This window comes from Nyctibius grandis, chromosome 6 (assembly GCF_013368605.1).
Source record: "Nyctibius grandis isolate bNycGra1 chromosome 6, bNycGra1.pri, whole genome shotgun sequence".
Lineage (NCBI taxonomy): Eukaryota > Metazoa > Chordata > Aves > Nyctibiiformes > Nyctibiidae > Nyctibius > Nyctibius grandis.
The window spans coordinates 80774051-80796714 of NC_090663.1; the positions used below are offsets into that span (position 1 = coordinate 80774051).

A 22664-nucleotide genomic window follows, 5' to 3' on the forward strand; every position below is an offset into this window, starting at 1 on the left:
AAATGAAGACGGAGTAAGTCATGTGACACTAAGTTTTATGCAGAAAGAAACAACTAAGAAGAGCATCTTTTACAATCCAAAACCCACCACTTAAGGCTAACAAAGCAAGCTGCAATTGATGAAAGTAAGCCTACTACAACAGTTATCAGTCTATCGTTTAGTCTTTGATGTGTTTTGCTGGTGGGTGTGGTAGAGAGTATTTCACCTTAGACCTAAAAACAGACTAACAATGGAAAAAACAGCAGTTTTCTTGAATGCTGCAAAGAGAAAATAGGCGTTAATGATAGCTTTCTGCCAAATCTGGGAAAATACTTACAGCGCTGATATCTGTTGCTCTACTTATCTTCTCTTCCCACAGCGAAGGAGTGCTCTGTCCCCACCCACAAGAACTCGGAAAAGCAAAATACTGTCAGTCATCCCAGCCACAAACAGATCAGCTCCACCCTCTTCTCAAATCAGATGCTGTCCAAATGACAGCCTGTAACAACAGCAATACCTACACACAGTATGAGATAGAAGATGAGAAAACAGTCAAGCAATTTATTGGTAAAAATTCTACCTTGTCAATCTTTGTAGAATGCTTCTCTTTCCATAGATTCCTTCTTGATAAATTCTTAAAAGCAGCATGCAAAAAGAACATAAACAGTTCTCCTTTAAACAAACTGAGACAATATTTAAAGACATAGGAAGCACTGAGCCTATGAGATAAAGTCAAAGAGAGACTAGTCTTAAAAACACCCATGAGAATGTAAGAATGGTAGGAGTACTACTGACTTCTGACTAGCTCTGCCAACTGTAGAGGAATTCTAGTGTGCAGAATCTTGCAGGACCATCCATACCTAAGTGGCCACAACAACCAAACCGAGTAAGGCTGAGACAGCCCAGCAGTGCCACTAACCTGCAGAGGCAAATCCAGAAACCCCCTTGAACACCTGCTGGCCTCCCCATCAGGTCTCTGTCTGAAATACTTTGTGTGGGAAGCTGGTCCCAGAGGGGCTGACTTGGACTATAGTGCTGAGTATTAGGGGAGGGAATGGAAACAGAATTACAGTTCGATAGTAAATATACACAGTTTATGTGATTTAAGACTAATAAGAGATTTATAGCTGTAAAAACTTACAACATAATGTAACTGTAACTCAGTAATACTGGTGCAGTTTTAGATTATCCATTCTTTCATTGAGTTTTTTCACTGGGTTACTTAATAAACATTATCATCTCTTGAATCAATTGCATCTAAAGGCTCTCATCTACAGCAGAAAGCTGCATCCCGAACTAACAGCATCACACCTAACATGTGGCTTTGCAAACATGTCCCAGTATCAGGCCATGCATGTTTACCTGCATCGCTGCCCCAGCTCTCAGCAATCAGAGAGTACAGGAGCAGTCTTCATTGAACACCGTTGTTAATAAATGAGGCTTCCTTTATTGTTTGCTTAAGCATGAGAAAGCTCAACTCTGAAGATCTGGTAAAACCTACCTTGGGGTCAATCCATGCAGTTGGACATCCCATGTGGAATTACCAAAATCTTTTCTAAGTCTCTAAACAGCATGCGTTAGAAGGTAGGAACAGTCAAGTACTTCAGAAACTTAAGGAGATACTTACCCACAAATTCATAAGGAAAGGTAGAAGCCATAGCTTACTCAGAATTTCATGAACAAAATACATGCAGTGTGAAAATATATACACGTGATTTGGGGGTTTTTTGGGCTGCACACACTGCTTTGGAGTTGGGCTGCAATATTCTGAGACAGCTGCAGGTTTACAGTCATGGGAAGCAGAAGCTCTGGCTACTCTGGCACTAGTTTTGGGGATTGCCACGTGACTTTTGTACAGTAGCCATGCACTGCTGTAGATTTTCAAAACATTTTCTGGCTGGCTTGCTACCCGTGTAGCACCTCCAACAAGCACTTCACGACACCTTTTCAGAGAAGTACCTGTTTGACTATGAAGACTGCTGACACATATAAGCCAGCTGAGGTAAGAGGCAGTTGCTTGTGTTGCACATGCTTGTAGTCATGAGGCCTTTTAGATTCTAATTAATGTTTTAAGGTGGTATTTCAGTTTTGGCCATACATAACTGCATGTTTCCTAAAAAGCATACAAGATGTTGGCAAAGCATTTTGCATGTCAGCAGTTAGTTATGTCACATTAACAAAATGCACACTGGAAAAGCACGTAAACACACTCACACCATTCCGTAGAAAATCTAAGACAAAGGCTAGTGTAAAAAAAAACCTAAGAATTAAGTATTGCTACTTTGACATAGTGTTATTTTGCAACACGTAGCCTTCACATCATAGATGCACACCTTCTTTTATGTAAGAATCAAGACCTCTAAGCAATACTGTTAGACTACTGCTATATACATTTGAAAAACCCAGTTTAATATTACTGTGTGGTTCATGATGAGGGATTCATTTCACTGAAGTTAAAAATACCTGTAAATATGTACTCTTTTATCTGACAAGTTTCTTGACTAAATTAGGTTTCAGAGAACGAGTTCTGATTAAAACAACTCAAAGATGAAGATTCATGTTCAAGTCACTGTGATTTTGCATTCTCTCAGGGCCACCGAATGACAAAAAGCAACAGCAGAAAGTAATCATGGCAAACAATACTGCAGCAGAATCTTGCAACAAACTACGACTGTGGATCCAAGACACACAGCAGTGGTCACTACACCTCTGTGTGCAAAGAAGTTTGCAGACCGCCATGACATAGTGCGTGATGAGTGGGTGACGTTGAGTGTAACGTAAAAGGTAAAAGCTTAGGCTAAATAAAAATACACTGTTGGCAGAATGGAGTAACTAGCACAGCTCCAAAGACAGTGACAAAAATCAGTTTACTTTTGTTCAAAAAGCCTATAGAAAAAACACGATAGATTCCTCACTAAAACTTGTACATTTACAACATACAGATTGGATCAATGTTAATACAGAATGCAGCATTTATCAAGTTCTGGTCAATGAATAGGCTAGTTTCATTTGACAGAACTAGAAGTGTACTTTCCTCCATGTTTTGCGATACTATCACTATAGTCCATTTGGTAGCCCTTTAACCTGTTGTTAAAAAACAAGAGAAAACATCTAAAGTTTTAAAAATACTGATAAAAATTCTACCTACAGCAAATACACTGTCCGTATGTGTTTGTCCGTCGAATTTGCAACTAATTATAGGTAGGTTCAGATACTTACACAGTAGCTGTAGGATCGGCTGCTGTATTTGCCCAAGCTTTAGATGAAATCTTTAGAGAAAAACGTTATTATTTTGAAATCATCTGAAAATGTGTAGCAAGGTGAACTTCACTGTACGTGCTTTTTCCTGAAGTTGGAAAACCCCTCACCAGGACCCCTTACAACACTTACCAAAACCGATTTCCTAAGCTCTCTTCTTCTGCTTGATCCCACAGCTTTAACATCAAATTAAAATGTGACATGACACGTATGTGACATTTATGTGTCATGTCATAACATGTACATGCCACGTACATGCCATGACATGTATATGTGACATGTATGCGACATGTATGCAATGTGACATGTATGCGACATGTATGCAATGTGACATGTATGTGACATGTATGGGATGACTTGTGAAACCTATGTGATATTTATGTGACATGTATGACCTGTGATGTGTGATATCTGACATATGTGACATACATCGCACGTGACATGGCACACAAGATACGCACCACATGTGACATGCATGTGATGCACACAGGATACACGGAATCACAGAATCACAGAATGTTAGGGATTGGAAGGGACCTCGAAAGATCATCTAGTCCAATCCCCCTGCCAGAGCAGGATTACCTAGACCATATCACGCAGGAACGCGTCCAGGCGGGTCTTGAATGTCTCCAGACAAGGAGACTCCACAACCTCTCTGGGCAGCCTGTTCCAGTGTTCGGTCACCCTCACCATAAAGAAGTTTTTCCTCATATTTATGTGGAACCTCCTGTGTTCCACATAAATATGAGGAAAAACTTCTTTACATGTATGTGACGTGACATGTGACAAATTACCTATGTGACATGCCAGATTTGACATGTGAGATTCAACGTGTGGCATGTTACAGGTATGTTACATGTATGCCAGATCTGACTTGTATGACACTCGTGACATGTACACGTGTATACGTATAGCAGGTGTGTCTATACATGCGTGTATGTATACAGAGAGAATAAGCTCATGCGTGCACACCACCCCCATATACGTATATGTATATATATTCTCACCAGCGGACCCCAACGCTTCTCCAGCAGGGAGGGGAGAGGCTGAGCTCTCAACCAGAGGCTGGTGGTGCTGTTTGCATCCACATGCCTCTCTCTGGTCTGTGTGGCCATGTATGTAAGTATCTATGTATGTATGATGTCTATGTGCTCTGTGTGCATGCACCGGTCGGTACTACATCTTCATCCTCATTACTGGAACCACAGCACTCTTGCCTCTCTCAAGCTTGCAGAACCATACATTTTGGAATTACTGAAGTAGCTGAGGACAAACCTGGATAGCCCACCTACATGCCTACATTTATTAGCTCAGTGCATTCTGCAGATGCTGTTACTTAATCAAAGAACAATCCAAATACAAGAACCAGAGCCACGCTGTTGTCATCAACTCGTTTCCCAAGGATACAGCTATGAGGCCCAGCACAACACATTGTTTTCACAACGGAACCTCTCTCCTGTTCAGGAGGAACCTAAGTTTCATAGATGTTTTGGTTTGGTGTTCAATTAATAAAATGGCTGAAGTACACAAAAAAAGCTCAGTTACTTGTACATCTTTAAGGCTGCTAGCTTAACTACAGAAAACACCTTGGTGATGATGTCCCAGCAAAAGTCTAAGTCCGTACAGAAAAACACTCCAGAAGTGTATAGAACACTAACACATTGTCAAGGAAATTTATTAAACTTTTAACAGCCCTGAAAAAAACAGTAATGCTATGCTTTAGCTTGGAATATGATGGCCATTCTCAAGCATTCTCAGAAAGGAAACATTACGTGGAGCAAATACTATGTGGAACATGTGCCACAAGAAGACAACAAACCACCATCGCACCACCCTTCCAGGTTAAAAGCTAGTAATAGAAAACAAAATAGCAGAACAGCAAAAAAACAGGTCAAGGACGGAGTAGTAACAAGTCAGCGAGTTTCAACAACTTGAAAATCAACGTGATCGTCTCCAGTAAAGACTCCAGATACAAGTTAGAAAGACAGATTAAGAAAAAAAAAAAATACTGGAAGGAGGTTTTTGGTTTAGAATTCTCTTATAATAAGAAGCTGGAATATGACTACAGCACTGAACTATTACTGATGTATGAAAACGCTGCCTAACTTAACAGCTTCCCACACTTGTATGACATACAAAAATCAAGTAGCACAATGGAAGTGTACTGTCTAGCTTAAATACACTCGTATTTCACACCACCACACAAAACCCCAAGCATGGTACTTAACAACATCCTTTTAAACATCACAATGTTAACATATTCCTACCATAACTTACAGGGAAGCAACTTTCCTCTCGATATAGGCAACATTTTTCAGATTATTATGTATGCAGACAATTTTGCAAGGACTCGTCAGTACAGTGATGAAGTAGTCGGTGGGTGGAGTCCAACTAATCTTCAAGCAGTAACTTCTGATGTTTTTGGGGCAGCTCACAAAAACTGAAAGAACCTTGTTTCTGGTGTGTTCTGTATTACATCACACTACTTTGTTACTAACAGCTTTAAAATGCTTTAAATCCACTACCAAAAACAGTGATTGTCACCCAACAGTTGAGTAACAGCTTGGTAATTCAACGTTTCACATTTGGAAGTACACAGATTATTTTTTAACTCTTCTACCACAAACAACATACAGTAAACTACAAGCCACTTGGCAAATCCATGCGAAACAACAGTCTTAAAATGACTAGCAAAGGCTGCCTACAGATAAAGCATAGATTGCCAGTTTTTGTTTCTGAAAGTGATTTTCACATTGGTATACTTTTTTTTTTCTTTAAAGAAATCCAACTTTTACTGATTTTTTTTTAATTTCTTAAAGACAGTTATGAAAAGGGCAGGGAAAAAGAAGAAATCAATACACAGCAATCTGAAACTAACAGGAAAAAAACATGTTAATAACTCTATGGGGTGTGTGAGGGGGGGTAGTGGGGTGAGGGAGCAGAAATGAGGTGGCATTGGGGAGCAAAACAAAGTAGATCTGCAAAGCTGTTAGATACTCCTACCTATGAGAAAACACCAACTTTTGGAAAAGACTAAACTGTTACAGATGGTTTAATAACTGCATTTAAATTGACATGAAGCAGTGCTGGAATTATCTTCTTGCTGCAAATATGAACCCTACAGTTAAACATTTTACTAATGAGAATTACATTTTACTGAAAGAAATGATCCAAACTGACTTTACATACAATCCGCCTCACAGTCAGACACTGAACTGCTCACTATGTGGAGACTTCACAATCCAGGATCCATAACCATGTTGCTCCAAGTAGCTTTGCAGCAACTTTTTAGCTTCTTGGTACAATTCAGATTTAATCTAAAAAAAAGAAAAAGAAAGATCTTGAAAGAACTCAGGAATCTGAGATCTGTATTCTTTACCACCAGTATATAATATGCACAAGCAGAAACCTTGGAGAAAACAATACCTACAAATCTTACAGTTCCCTTTGTGGCTAAGTGAGAGAAAGTGTTAGAGACTCTAAAAATATACTCTTTTAATATGTTTGGGCATTTATTGGGATGAGGGATTTGTTCTGTTCAACATCATTTTTTTCAGCATCTTTTCAGTTCCAATCATATCTTTACACAGAAAATAAACATTCACTATCAATGCAAATCTAAACACATGAACAAACAGCCTGGGACCTAACGCTGTCTTCTGATGAACGATTCCTACCCTCCAACTCCTCCATGACATAAGAATCCTCCCACAAGACTACATGCAGTAGAATATGAAACAAATATAAAAAGTAAGATTGAAAACAAACTAACGAACAAAAAACCCTCAACCTTTCTAATACGAAACTATCTTATGTGGGGAAAATGCTCAGCAACCTCCATATGCTGAGACAAAACATGGCAGATTTTCATAGAGAATGTTTCAAGATTAATTCAGTAGAATAATTCTAATTGAAAACAGCAATTTCAGACATTCTCAGGCAAAGATTATAGGCAATAAAGGAAATCCAGCTGTTCAGGTGAAGTCTTCAGCAAAACAGAAAGTCACCCCTGGCTATCAAACCAGTTTTGAGAGTAGCCATAAAGAGACTCCTTACTAAAAGCTCCCCTTCCCGTACCAGCTTACCTTAGCTTCGTGGTACGTCGCAACTTGAAGCAAATCCTTCCGTCCTGCTTCCTTAGCAAGCAGTTTGAAACGATTAAACATCGCCGCCTTGCAAAGGCGACTTGCCATGTGAACGCCACTTTTGAACGGTGAACTATAGCCAAAGTGAAAAAAGAATGATAAAACTCAGTAACAAACACATCACAGGTATATTGCTTTGATCATTACAGGATTTTTTTTTCCCCTCCAATGCTTTGTGAACACGATCATATGATTCTACTTCCACTTTCAATGTGCAAAGCTACTGCAAATCAGCAGCTGTGAGAATTTAAACAAGCCACCAAAAATGGTTTTCAAACTGGAATTCATCTGAACTAGGGTGCTAATTGTTCTTATGTACTGTGAAAACTAAAACATTCACTACAACAGACAATGGAACAAAGATATCTTAATTCAAAGAACTATTTAATTTCATATCTTGGTATCTCACTGTAAAGTTACAAGATCTCTGAAATTACATCTAATCACAGGATTCATTCACCTAACACAGGAGAGAATCTCCCTCATCAGGTAATACTGTGGCCTCCGTGCATAGCTTAAAAAATGAATACTCCTATGAACTGGCACAAAACAAATAAGGCTAACCATTATTTCCAACATAATGAAGAAAAATTCTAACCTTTCAGTGGTTTTTCCATTTAACCCATCCACAACCTCCAGTGATGCATCTGACAATGACCAGTTCAAACTAAGAGACCTCTGTTTAAAGTCTATTTGAATCGGGTGTGCAGCATTCACCAAGTAAGTATGAGATCTGTTGACCAGGTAAGGCATGGGAAGCTGTGATATAAGTGCATCATCAACACGCTGTTTTATAGCTATTTCTAGCCCTCTTGTATCCTGGCAATTTCCATCTCCTATCAAACAAAACGAGCCATCAAATTAAAGAAAAAAAGCTAAGAATGCAGATGCTTCCACTGGTCTACATTATATTCATTTTTCTACACAAAATTAATGCTCAGAAAAATCAGTTCCAATATTCAGTTCACAGAACAAAAACGATTTCACAGTTTCTTCTCGAGAGGCGTTTGTCCACATTACTCCATATCCAACAGTATATATAAATACTGGCAGTTTTTCCACCACTGCTCCATTCTACAGTTAAGTGACTAACCTTGTCACCTTAAAGTCACCGTATTTGACCGAGTAGTTAACACAGCATTTGTCACACTTGATAGTTACTCGATATCTAAAATTTAATCTGTTATAAAACAATTTCTTCGATTACTCTAATACAAGTAAGCTTGTACAAGTACAAGTAAGCAAGCTAAAACAAACCCACAGTAACAAAAGAGCAAGCCTAACTGAGTTTTACATTAGAGCATTTCAGAGATCAGCGAAAAAAAAATATACATGCTTAGCACGTTTTCAGAAAAATACTGCACTTCTTTAAAGAACCATCTTGGTTTAGTTCATGTTTTATAAAACGTAATCCAACTGGAACAGGAGAACATACAAACCAACCACTGAAATTTGCATTAAACTTACCTATAAGAATAGTGTTGATGTACACTGGTTCAATGAAGTGACTCAGCAACGCTCCCTGAATACCAACCACTTCCCATTTGGTTAATTTGTCACTAGCTGACATACTCCTCACTCTAACAGTTTTAGGTGGACAACAAACAGCGAGGTAAATCTTGCCTTCTATAGCCACATGGAGACTCAGTTCTTCATTAGTTTCATAAGCAGATATAGATTGTGGATTGAGACGTCTGAAGACAGACAAGAACATGAATTTCAGTGAGAAAGTACTCTCATCATAGATTACTGTGAAGTGGTTTCTAATACTGCTTCTCAGAAAACAATTAGCAATAGCTCCAGGCCTTACATTATGTTCAATAGTTGTAAATTTTAGAAACACCACATTCAACTCCTCAAGTGACTAGAATACTGAAATCAGTATTTAAATAAGAAACAGTAATTCAACCTAACCTTAGCCATCAGTTGTGCAAACATTAAAAAAGATCAGCGTATGCTGCAAACAAGCTATCACTGTGTGTCTGCTCACACCATGACAGAAGTAACTTGGAGGCTGTTCACTTTGTAAAAAAGCAGCTTTAAGGTTGTAAATCTCCTTTAAAACATAACTTACACTGCAATTCTTCAAAATATTTAAAATAAGCAGATGCAACACAGTAGGGAGACAAAACAGTGACTGTTCTGAAGCAAAACACAGTTTTCCCCCTTTACTAAAGAGGAATAAGAAGTCAAAGCCTGAAGTTTTGAGCTAACTCTCCCCAATTTTATAACAACTTACAATATTACTATCAAAGGTGCTTTTGCTTTACTGTCTTATTATAAAGCAACTGTTTAATTTTGCCTTAAGTAACATACTACTGCCTGTTAATAAGTGGCAACATTTTGCTACTTAATGGATCACTTGCAAATATCTCCCTTCTAAAAACTATCTTTAAATCACTCTACACATAAGCAAATCCGCTGTATTAGAAGAAAATACTTCCCAGAGTTTGTCTCAAGAGAGCACACACCAGAACAGACAAAAAGCAAGAGAAAAAGCGCTGAATCTGTGATCCGTCGACTATTACAGAGTGGCTTACAAACGGCATCCAGTCTCATCAACCATTTCCTTGTCAGAGCAGGCTGGGACACTGGAAGTCATCTAAACCCTTCTGCAATTCTAACAGGAGGGGCTCTCCCAGGCAGCACAAATTGCAACGAACTGGCTGTGACTTCCAGGTCACGAGTCTGCCTGCCCAACACCCCAAACAGTACAAAACGACCTAGCTGTCTTGTATATATGAAAGAGTTATGACTCTACAACTTTCAGGGACATTATTCCACTGCACCACTAAAACAGACAAAAAATAACACTGTTCATAGTAACTTCGTACCCCAGTGACCGCTGCTGTTAAACGTCAAAACTATTAAAGAAAACACTTCCAGAAATTTAAGAGAAGTTAGAAGTGCAAAGATAAGCATAGTATATTTGTCCCATCAAGTTTCTCTCATTACCTTTTTTCTACAAAGCAGAGCAGGAGCCTATTGTTTCAATACAAGGTTTTTTATACTCTAGTCCTGTAGTGCCAAGGATGACAGTAAGACATCACATCCCCTTGCTCAGTGGTTAAATTAATGATTTATTAGTATTTTAATAGTATCTTGGGAGGGGGTAAGTGGTACATCAGTAAGTGGCCATCTGTAATAAACAAAGCATTGTCCTGAAGCTATAACCCATGTAAAAGTTTTTTATATCGTCACATTGAGCTGTATCTCATACACTTATCACTACCACCCTGTACATGAATGCTTCCAAAACATGAAACAAAATTCAGAATAGCCCCCCACCACCTTAGAAACACGTAACAATGTGTATTTTCCACACGTGTTTGTCACTGCGATCAAATTAATCTTCCACTACAACATCTCTGAAAATACCAAGGTACTTACACATGTGTTTTTAACTGAGCAGTTCCTTTTGGAAGCTGATTCATGTAGAGAAAGATAGCTGCATTTTGCTCTAGGGTAAGCAGCTTCGAGCCTGGTGCTGTGCAAAATATGGATTTCTCTGTCCTCGCTGGATTGTCATTATAGAACAGCAAAAGATGCCTATAAAAATATCTAAAGAAAGTATTAACTAACAGTAAATGTGAAAAACACTACTTTCTTTACAAATACATGGACATTCACATTTAATTCACAGGATTTGAAAATGATCCAGAAAGTACTAACTATAAAATGCAAGTGCACTTGTATTTACACTTGCAAAAGTAAAACTGAGAAGAACTGGCTGCAAAAGAACCAGTAACTATTTGTACACACATTCTCACCTAAGCAGAGAACGTCTCGCAACAACAATGGCATGGCTGTCACGCAACACTCTTCCACCAGGCTGAAAGCACTGACTGTAATTACATCCTCCTGTTCCCAGAGCTACCACTTCGTGCTGTCCATCTAAAAAGAAAACATTTATTTTTACGTGATTGTGGTGGATTGTGGTGGGTTAACTCTGTCTGCCTGCCAGGTGCCCACCAAGCTGCTCTCTCATATCCCCCGTCCCTCAGCAGGTTGGACTCGATCATCTTAAAGGTCTTTTCCAACCTAAATGATTCTATGAAAAAAATAAAATTAAAAAGCTTGTAGCTCAAGATAAGGACAGGGAGCTCACTTGCCATCTACAATCATGTGCAAAAGAGACTTGACATGGGAAAGATTAATTTAATTTATTGCCTATTAGAGTAGGATAGTGAGAAACAAACCAAAACCAAAACTAAAACCACCTTCCCTCTAAACTCCCTTCCTCCCAGGCTCAACTTCACTCCTGACTCTTCTACCTCCTGTCCTCCCTGCCCGAGTAGTGCAGAGGTGTGGGGAAGCATCAGTTCCTAACACCTTGTCTCTGCTGCTCCTTCCTCCTCACACTGCTTCCCTGTTCCAACACTGGGTCCCTCCCACAGGATACAGTCCTTCATGAATCCCTCCAGCCTGGGTCCTTCCCACCAGCTGCAGTTCTTCAAGAACTGCTCCAGCATGGGTCCTTTCCACTGAGTGCAGACCTGCAGGAACAGAATGTTCAAGCTTAGGTCCCCCACAGGGTCACAGGTCCTGCTAGAAAACCTGCTCCAGTGTGGACTCCTCTCCATGGACCACAGCTCCTGCCAGAAGCCTGCTCCTGTGTGGGTTCTCCACAGGCTGCAGCTTTCTTCAAGGCATATCCACCTGCTCTGGCCTATACTGGTCTATACAGCCTTATTCCTCTTTGAGACAGCACAGGGAAATGCTTATGTAGGTCTTGAATATTTGCATGATTGTAGCACAATTATGCATGTGACAGATCCATCAGAACAGAGTATGTCAAAGAAGGAGAGCTACCCTTTACATTTATTTACCAGCTCAGAAATGCGTTAATCAAGGCTCTCCAGGAACACAAACAGCCGAGGTTTTCCTCTCCCCCATACTCATGATCAAAACAGACTTGCCTTTCTCAATGATGAAGGCAGCCAGTGAACTGCCACAACTTCGGTACTCGGGATGTTTGGCAGTCAGGCTGTTAAATACTTCTTCAAGTGTTTGTGAAAGTTTTTGATATACAAGCTGTCTTCCTTCTAAATAAAACAACAAAAGCCAGCAAGACACAAATGTGCAGGGGGGGAATAAAAAAGACATCATCAACCACCCGCCAAATTATCAATCTGAACACATGGTAAAAGCAATACTATCAACACATGGTAAAAGCAACACTATCAACACACACTTTTGGGGATTCTGAACATTATCAGGATGGACATAAATAAATAAAAGACAAGAATACCTGAACACGTTATGATTTTATTATTCATGATAATAAATCAGGGATATGGATCAAGTTTGATCACCTACTTACTGCACACAGTATTTCAAGCAAAGACAGAAATAGCGTTTCTATTTCTGCCACCAATTCACCACTTAAATTCAAGCAACTTGCTGAAGTTGTGCCCATTTGTAGAACCAATGGTCAGTCTCCTACTTTAGTGACGCTAATCCTTACAGCGTTCTTCAAAGAGATGTTTAAAGTAACAGTAACTTAATAGAGATCACTAGATGTATTAAAGAGAATAATTTAAAAAAAAAAGCAAGCATTTGCTGGGCAATTTGAATCAATTGAGGAAAACCAGACTATTCATTACCAAAACAGATCCTTGAAACACAAATTGAGTTTCCTGCAGTTCAGGGCTCATCAGGAGTACAGAGAGGACCTAGCAATTTAACAAAATTTCAAACCGAGATGGACATTCCAAATTTCAAAACATGGATCTCACACTATTTTCAGCAAGTTAAAGCTTCTAATTCTTTAAGAACTTTCTTTTCTGACTTTGAAGTCCTTGTAAGCATAGAACTATTTAGGCAGCAACCCTTAAAAGAAGATCAATGTTTGGTAACTGAATTCTTTTGAAAGTAGCAACTCAGTGTTGAAGCCTTTTAATCATAAAAATTTGAAACCACTTACGATCAACTTCATATTGCTGTCACCTCAACTTCATATTGCTGTTACCTAGTGAGTAGCAAATCAAGCGCAACAGCAACAAATAAATTAATTCCTTCAGTATTCTCTGCTCTGTGCTACAAACTGATGCAACTCCTAATACGCACAACACAAAGGAAAAAAACAAGTTTCAGAACCATACGACAAATAGCTCTGCCCAAAGGATTCAAGAAAACTGACAGGCCCTGATACAGAAGCATTTAATAAAACTACACAGAGATTTTGCATAGGAAACCTTTAAGCCAAGCTTTTCAAGCTAATTAGGTGTTACTAGAATATTTACCTGACTTTTCAGAAGCCTTTGGCCCTGTACACTCCAAGTTAAGTAACTCATCAAGAGCCAGTTTAGCTGCATTTAATTTAGATTCCTTCTTGTTTTTTCCCAGTCCAGTCTTGTAACAAACACCATCTACCACAGCACAAAAGGCAAAATATGGCCTTATGATATCACCTTTAAAGGAGAAAAAAAGCAGACACAATTAGTGAAATTATCTTAAGGTACTTTTATCTATAGCTTTATGTGCTTATATTCATTCCAAAGACAAGTATGAGACAAAAAGACAATTTAACAAAATACAACTCAAACCTTTCACCTCCACAAGAATTTTGGCGGCTTTTACTTTATGCACTTTTCACAAAGCTCTGGTAGCAGCCAGAATTTTATACAATTCATCTGATGAAATTCTATAGCAATTAATTATGAAACACAGCTGTGCAGACAATAAAAGGGCAGGCAAAAAGCAACATATGTGGAGGGTAGCACAACCACCAGTAAAAAAAGTTCACCTGTATTAGTGCCATCAATATTAACTGCAGAAATTCATTATCATCTCAAGGATAAGCAAATATTATTTTATTTAAGAAAAGAGGAAGTATTTACCTGCCACACTAGTTTCTTTCAATTCAAGTTCTAGATGGTGCATTTGTGCAAACTGATGCAAGGCAGATACTGGGTTTATTACTCCCTGTTTGTATCTTGCAATAAACTCCTCTAGGTCTTTCTTTGAAGGAGGTGCTGGTAATGGGGGTGCATGGACTCCTTTCAAATGAAAAGGTTTTGAAACAAAATTAAGAGAAGAACTGAACACACTCTCTAACAGTTTAAATCTGTTTACAATAAATGCTTTTTAGATGCTTCTTAGAACAAAAAGCAAAACCATTTACTCTAGGGCAGTATTGCTTTGTACTGAATCCTACATTAACACCACCAGCAACTCTGAAACGGTGTGTACCTCCTCTTTTAAAAGCATCAAAGCTTTTACTTTGAGTACTAAATCCATTAACCTCTGAATATAGACAGATATTACATGCAAATACAACATTTATTGCCCCTCCCCTCCCTTGCAAACCAGTGATCAAATGAAAGTTGCCGATGGCAGATTCAAAACAATGGAGCATGTGGTTTTTCATAGAAAACAATGAATCAAGTGGAACTCCCTGTTGTAAGACACTGTAAAAGTTTTAGCAACCACACACATTATTCAAAAAGCAGATAACTCATTCAAAGAAAAAAGAAACCCACCCACAAAGACCTGCTGAATACAGAGACAGCACCTCTGGCTGAGGTGGCCAGGACAGAACCCAGGGAGCTGCACTGCACACCCACCCTGACCCTGCATGCTCCACACCCACAATTAACCACCTTGGGAACCAGGACAGCGGCTGGGGGGATATTTCATCTGTCCTAGCACAGAGCCCTTACCCTCTTCAGAGGGCAACGTGAAGCAGTTCGTCAAGTCACAAGAGACTTCTATAAATTCTGAGAAGTAGTCCTGAGGCAAACCCACACTTCTGAGTTTCATTCGAAAGACAAACTCTGCCAAGGAGCACGCTATATCTAGGCAGTTGTCTTTGACTTGGAGCTCTCCTACAGAATAATCAATTAACGCTTCCTGCAGCATCTACATCTGTGAGGGATCACTGCGTTCCTTTAGATTTAAGAGAAAAAATGAAATGTTTTTCTCTGTATCCACTCTAGGATGGATGGAATCTTCAGCATCAGGGTTGTCACACACGCAGGCACAATTATCTCCCAGCCAAGAAGAACTAAAATAAACTGTTATCTCCAAGTCTCATAAATAGGTGCCTTTACCCCAGTGCAACTATTTGAAGAGACAAAATTAAAAATACATCCTGGGACATCTGGAACTTCAGTTCAAGCTTTTCTCAGTGATCTCTACGAAAACTTGTGCAGCAGTACCTATCCTATATTTCGGCAACCTCTACGGCACTTTTAATGTATAACTTGGAATTTGTAATTATGAAATGCTGCAGACTATATAGCCCACCCTACAACATATCTCTAACAAACTTCCAGTATAAACGGACACAGGAAGAAGAGGAAGAAGTTCAAGCAGATGCTAAAGAAGTCATTTAAGAAAATATAGTGATTAAAAAAAAGCAGCAAAGGCTTGCAGCCTTTCAAAAAAGAGAAAATCATAAAGTGACTTGCACTAGCATTAACAGTGTATTTTAACAGCTAATCCCAGTGTGCAAACTGAAAACTATACCTGGATATTGTGTCACGTTTGGTACACTGCACCCCTCAGAAGGTGGAAGTTTTGGCCTTACAGACTGAAAAAGCTTCCCTGAAGTTGGCTGCCTAGGAGCCCGAGCTGGCAAAGTCTTCTTCTGTAGGAGGGCGAAAGCGGGTATTCCAGCACTCTGAGACCAGCCATTGCTGCTAGTCATTTTTGATCAACCTAAGTAAGTTTAACAGTAAAGTTATGACACGTTTAAGGCACGCTGCAAACTCCAGTTTTCTCAGTAAAGCTGTTTCACAAGAGCGCTACGAACAACTCCCACTCTGCTTCCCCACCGCCTGAAGAGAGAGACCCAGCGTCCTTCCACTCCCTCCCCTTTCCCAGCCGGCACCAGGAGGTTCAAGCTCACTTCTCGGCTTAGTTAACCACCTTCCCGCACGCTTTACGCGGCCCTACACCTCCTCTTGCAACCAGCTCGAAGGACAAGACAACCCCCCAGCCGGCTCTCCAGGCAGCGAGGCAAGAACTAAAGCGGCAAAGCTGATCCCTCCCAAGTTTCCCGGACGAGCTGGCGCTGAGGGCTTTGCTACCTGCTCTCCTCTCCTCCTCCTGGGCTGTGAGAAAACCTACCCGGTGGGCTCGGCCGCCCCGACGGTCCCGCTGCGGGCGGTGCCGGAGCTCCTACACCCGCCGGGCAGGTGGAGCACGCCTGAGGGAAAGGGCGGGACGAGGCGCAGGGCTGGGCGGGAAGCTCCCCTCAGCCGCTCCCCACGCTGAGGGGCTGGGGTCCACCGGCCGAGCAGAGCGCTCACCGCCTCCCCGAGCCGGCCCTCGGCACCGGCCCGCTCACCGCCGGGATTTCTAAGGCAGAGACTGCCCCCGCGCAGCCCCGCCATTTTGTGGCGGGGAGGCAGGTCCCTCCGCGGCGCACCTTCCCGCCCGGCACGTGCGGGCGGCCGAGGCGCGAGGGGCCGCTGAGGCGGGGACACAGGGAGCGAGCGAGCCTCCTCCCGGCGCGGCAATGGCCGCCGAGCAGCCGGCCCCCGCGCTGTCTCGTCGGCTTCCCGTACCGCCGAGCGGAGCCGTCCCGGCGGGCAGGGCGGCACCCGAAACCGCTCAGCGGCGTCACGGGTCTAGAGCAGCCCAGCGGGCCCCGCCGCGCCCTGACCCACTTGTGGCGGTACCGCGCAAGAGCGGGGCCCGGGGAAGCACCGGCCGCGGGGCCGCAGCCGCCCCCCCGCCCTGAGGCGGTCGGTGCGGCTGCTCAGAGTTTCCTCAGGGCAGGCGTCAGGGCGCGGGGTCGGCGTTTTCGCGCTCCCCGCGGGGAAGGCCCGTCTCCCGCGGCGGGGTGAGGCGGCGCAGCCCGCCCTTCTCAGAGTCACCTCACGTAAATGATAACTCGGTGCAAAGTTACACGTAAAACACTTTTTTTTTTTTTAATCAAGGAAGTTCAACAACAACAACAAAAAGCCCTGTACAATAGTTAAATCTTATTACAAGTGTAATAAACTCACATGTTTAGCACTAAGGCAATCACAGTTTCATAAGTTATATATATATATATAAAATTTACACAAGTCTACATTGACAAATCAAATTACCAGTCACATCAAGGAGGGGTTTGTGTTATGGCAAATAAAGTTTACGAAAATTCACAGTTAATCTGCAAGTATTTTAAAGATGCAGGAATCATATTGCACATAGTAAAACAGTGGAGACTGAGGAGGAGATTTACAGTGTTCCAGCTATTCCTTCACAGAATATACATTGGTCATCATGCAATAACTTCAAATACAGAATGGTATCATGTACCACGGTAAACAGTTACTCACAATGTAAGTTTTAAATAGAGTAGCAAAAAGCTGTTAGGTTTCTCTTTAAACCATATTTTCTTAAAATATATAACACTTTGATAAAAGCAAACGGAATTACGGTTGTCACATTATGCTTTCAGTATTCTTCTTTGTCTTTTCCTTTCTTTTCCTTTTCGTCCTGTAGTGCAGTACCAAGTTTCTTTATAAGGACCGACAAAACTTTGTCCAAAGGATCCATGACACCACGCTGCAGCCACTTAGGAATAGTAGTCCTTGCGTGGTGAAAGCCCAGCTTCTGGAGGATGTAGTCAACACCAACGGGATCAATTTTTCTCCCAGTCCAGGATATTAATCTAAAAAACAATAAATAGGGGACTCAATCTCAAATATACAAATATAGCAACTGGCGTGTGTATAAACAAATATCCATTTTTACCATTGTTACTTCTGACTAAGTCCAACAGGCATCGTTTCAAACTTAATTTATACAGATAAGCTGAAGATGACCAATGGAACATCCTCTCAAAGGAAGAGGATGCTCAAAGAGGCAAAAAACCAGACTGGGCTGCCTCCAGATCACGTTTAAATTGATTTTTTATTACTGCTAACACAAAATGCCAGCTGTCAAGGTTTGTTTGGCCTGGGTTGATGTGTTGTTTTGATACGTGAATGAACACATAGATGCTCCAGCAGTGTCAGCAGCGGTTAAACAACAAACCAACCCTGACACAGAGCAAAGTCATTTTCAGCGATTAAAAGTGTATATTGAGAGCAGGGAGTTGCTGCTATACACACTGTTTTCTTGTGCTAAATTTAAACTGCCGTATAGCAACTACTACAGAGTGCTTTTTAATTTTAGGGTGACTGCTGAAAGAAGAACTAAAACTGGAATGCTAAAAATGGAAAACTGCAAGATGACAAACTACAGCAGAAAGTGAATGAACTGTTGTAGGACAGTGAACCACAGTACTCTGTGGTCCTTAATGAGTTTAATTTTACTGTACCCTTTTTTTTTGAAGGGCCTCCAACATCTTTAATCTGTGTAAATTCTAATCTAGACGTTAACTGATATAATAGATAATTGCGTTATCCAGCTTTTGCCATGTCCTGCAGCAGGTATCTTTCATAGCAGCACTAATAGCCGAAGACAAATCTGTAACAGCATCCACATGTTTGATCCTCCAGCATCAACATGGAAACACTTGTCGTTTGCAGGACAATACCCACAGATAAAATGCATAGACAAAGAGATTGCGGATAAACCTGCTTGTTACCTCAGCGTGGGCTCCAAATGCCAAGTATTGCATATAAACTCTCTCCAGTCGACTGTAGTGTACGTAATGCTTTCCTCTGCCTCTTTGTCAGTGGAGCTGTCCTCAAGAACACCAACGGAGTTTTTCTGCCCTGGACGAGCAGCCAAAGTGCGAGGAGGAAAAATCGCTAAGCAATGGAGAGAGGAAAAACCCCACACCAGTCAGTCATGAGCATCTTGCTTGAATTCTCTTTGTACATCATTTAAATAAAACAAAAGCACAAATCCCAAAAAAGAGAGAACCACCTTGTGTTTCAGTTTTACAGAATTTCTGGCAAACAGTTTTGATTTGAACAAAGTGCTAGTAAAAAATAATCCTATGAAAACTGTAATAGGCACTGGATAATACTGGAATGTGGAATCCTTCCTTCTGCCAGCCCAAACCACCCGTATACAGGGGCTTTCTTTCAAATTCATCGTGGCATTCAACAAAGCGTATTACATTCCATAAGCAAAATTCAGACATGCTCCTAGTTTAGGATATTTTTTTAGATTGACAGAGTAGTCTCTGAGGAGGAGGATAGTGGGGGAATAGTTAAGTTAAATCTTTGTCCGAAGGCATCAAGGGGACCTGAACCCAGCTCTTACTTGAGTTTAAGTCCTGGAATACAGAAAAGGAACAGCAGCTCCTTCTCCTCCAAACAACATAGTTTATAAAATAAAAACAAATCTGTGAATTTGGATTGAATTTTGATTTAAGGTAGCTCGAAAACAAATTTTTTGACAAAGTTCCACCAAAAATAGTTATCCTCCCTGTTTGTTAGTTTCTGCACCTGTTGAACATTTTTTAGGACTTCAACTACCTGTTGAAGTGTTTTTAGGAAAATTAGCACTCCTAGCTCTGTGGTACGCAATTACACATGAACAGATTTTGATATGGTTAGTTATAAAAATAAACTTATAAAATACTGAATGTGTTCTACATCATATAAGTGTTACATTTATACATCAGATCATGTTACATCACATGAATAAATGTTACATTTTCTATACAGTTTGGTAATAAATGCAAGCTACTATGCACCACACTGAATTTCACCCACACCAGAAAAACAAAGTGTGGTTTTCAGTGTGGTGGTAACTCATTGATTATATGTACATTACCGTGTTATATTACTCTTGAGGCAGCCTTTAAAGAAAAAAGTAGAGAAGTGAGAGTCTAGAGTAGGATTGCTGTGACAAAATTTGGAAAAATCTTAGTTTAAGATCAGAAGTTGCAAAACTTCAACTAAGCAGAGCTTTTAATTTCAGTGATGACATCTCATCTAGAATTACAGAATACTTACGGTAAATGTAACATCTGAAATAATTTTATCTATGATCAACACCTATAGTGCCATTACAATCTTTTCCAAGTCTTAATTCATTTAGTAGGTTTTAGATACTCATGGCAATAATTACTTGTAAAGCACTAAAGCCACTAGATGATGACCTTGCCTTCAACAGGCGGTTAATCACAGAGCACAGCCAGTCATGCAGTACTGCACAGTTTATTCACCTTAAGTCTGCAACAACAGAAGTCACTGTGTTTGGCACACTTTACATATACATCAAACTCACTTGTCTTCAATTTGCTCTTCTTAGCAAAGACCACATACTGCTTAAAAATGCGTGTGCCAAATTTGAATGCTGCAACTGAACGTATTCACGTGGAAAAGTAAAGCATTCTGAAGTCAGAAAAATGCATGTCTTGAGAGAAACTCCGTTGAAAGGACTACAATAAACGGAATGTGGCTTCCTAAAACAGTTTTTATCTGCATATACCACCTTACAAAAAGAAAGTTAAACTAAACACTAGGTGTCAAAATAGGAGCAAGATTATGACTTAGAGTAACTAGCACAAGCTCATCAGTAGTCAGTAAGGAACGGAAATCCAGAAGTACGTCTGTTCTCTGCAGCATACTGCACATAGGTGCTGCATTGGAGGTGACCAAACTGGTTTCGAACAACCTCCTGTGCCTAGACAGTGTAGCAAAGTGCTGTGCAGAGGTACTAGTACAGCTCCCTGCTCAGTGGTGCCATGTCAGTGTAGTGACATTAGGAGGTTTGTACATCTGTATGCAACACTACTCTGCTTCCAGTCCTACAGAGGTTGACTTAAAATCAGCTCAAATATTTCCTGAACAATGTTGCACTTAGAGAAGTGCCAAAATACCTCTTGGCTTTCAGTCTAAAATAACCCGGAAAAAACTTTTGTATAGTTAAATTTCACTTCTCGGTGATTGAAAGAAGTAACTATCATTTCATAGCATTAAGTGCATATTTCAAGAACATTTAATACTACTTCTATTGATTTCAATGGAAGCAAAGTTAGGCTTAACTTTTTAAAATTACAGAATCACAGAATGTTAGGGATTGGAAGGGACCTCGAAAGATCATCTAGTCCAATCCCCCTGCCGGGGCAGGATTGCCTAGACCATATCACACAGGAACGCGTCCAGGCGGGTTTTGAATGTCTCCAGAGAAGGAGACTCCACAACCTCTCTGGGCAGCCTGTTCCAGTGTTCAGTCACCCTTACAGTAAAGAAGTTTTTCCTCAAATTTAAGTGGAACCTCCTGTGCTCCAGCTTGCACCCATTGCCCCTTGTCCTGTCAAGGGATGTCACTGAGAAGAGCCTGGCTCCATCCTCTTGACACTTGCCCTTTACATATTTATAAACATTAATGAGGTCACCCCTCAGTCTCCTCTTCTCTAAGCTAAAGAGACCCAGCTCCCTCAGCCTCTCCTCATAAGGGAGATGTTCCACTCCCTTAATCATCTTCGTGGCTCTGCGCTGGACTCTCTCTAGCAGTTCCCTGTCCTTCTTGAACTGAGGGGCCCAGAACTGGACACAATACTCCAGATGCGGCCTCACCAGGGCAGAGTAGAGGGGGAGGAGAACCTCTCTCGATCTGCTGACCACACCCCTTCTAATACACCCCAGGATGCCACTGGCCTTCTTGGCCACAAGGGCACACTGCTGGCTCATGGTCATCCTGTTGTCCACTAGGACCCCCAGGTCCCTTTCTCCTACGCTGGTCTCCAACAGCTCTGTCCCCAACTTGTACTGGTACATGGGGTTGTTCTTGCCCAGATGCAGGACTCTACACTTGCCCTTGTTATATTTCATTACATTTCTCCCCGCCCAACTCTCCAGCCTGTCCAGGTCTCTCTGAATGGCTGCGCAGCCTTCCGTTGTGTCAGCCACTCCTCCCAGTTTTGTGTCATCAGCGAACTTGCTGACAGCACACTCTAATCCCTCATCCAAGTCGTTAATGAATATATTGAATAGAAAAAATTAAACCCATTTTTAACAAGTCAACTCTATTAAAAAGTATGCAAATATGTACTATCAAATAGTCTGACAACTGCCGATTGTCAGACGAGTGTTACCTCATAAATAGCAACTTACCTTTTCCTTTTTCTTTCAGATAAGCAGACACCAAGTCATGCAGAAACATAATCAATTCGGCATCCATAGTTACACAAATGTGGTCTGTAAATTCAGTTACTACACTGCATTCCACCTTTGGTTTAACACTTGTATCTACAGTCAGATAAAACCAGTATTAATACACTTCTAAGTATATAGGGTATACATAAAAGTACACAGAATTTGAATACAAATTATTTGAAAATTACATTGCTGTTACTGAACCAGAGACTCAACGGAGAGAAAGGACTACAATTAACATCTGCGTTTAGTGGCCTCAGCATTTTTTTTTAAACAG

General features: G+C 40.8%; 2 protein-coding genes across 12 annotated transcripts in view; both read right to left on the reverse strand.

Moving 5' to 3' along the window:
- Nucleotides 1-6440: 6440 nt before the first annotated feature.
- ADAD1 (adenosine deaminase domain containing 1) lies at nucleotides 6441-16035 on the reverse strand. The gene is given in 12 exon segments (XM_068404185.1): nucleotides 6441-6554; nucleotides 7323-7455; nucleotides 7981-8218; nucleotides 8850-9076; nucleotides 10773-10943; nucleotides 11153-11276; nucleotides 12302-12427; nucleotides 12989-13057; nucleotides 13628-13795; nucleotides 14225-14383; nucleotides 15047-15211; nucleotides 15855-16035. Coding segments are annotated over 12 exon segments (1875 nt in total).
- A 1240-nt stretch (nucleotides 16036-17275) lies between these two features.
- BLTP1 (bridge-like lipid transfer protein family member 1) overlaps nucleotides 17276-22664 on the reverse strand; it is a 121622-nt gene continuing 116233 nt past the window's right edge. For all 11 annotated transcript variants that reach the window (XM_068404325.1, XM_068404322.1, XM_068404318.1 and 8 more), the window contains 3 exons: nucleotides 22346-22480; nucleotides 18916-19081; nucleotides 17276-17994 (listed from right to left, as the gene is read on the reverse strand). In XM_068404325.1, the coding sequence (XP_068260426.1) occupies nucleotides 17778-17994; nucleotides 18916-19081; nucleotides 22346-22480 (518 nt within the window). In that variant the 3' untranslated portion in view covers nucleotides 17276-17777. The remainder of the gene's footprint in view (nucleotides 17995-18915; nucleotides 19082-22345; nucleotides 22481-22664) is intronic.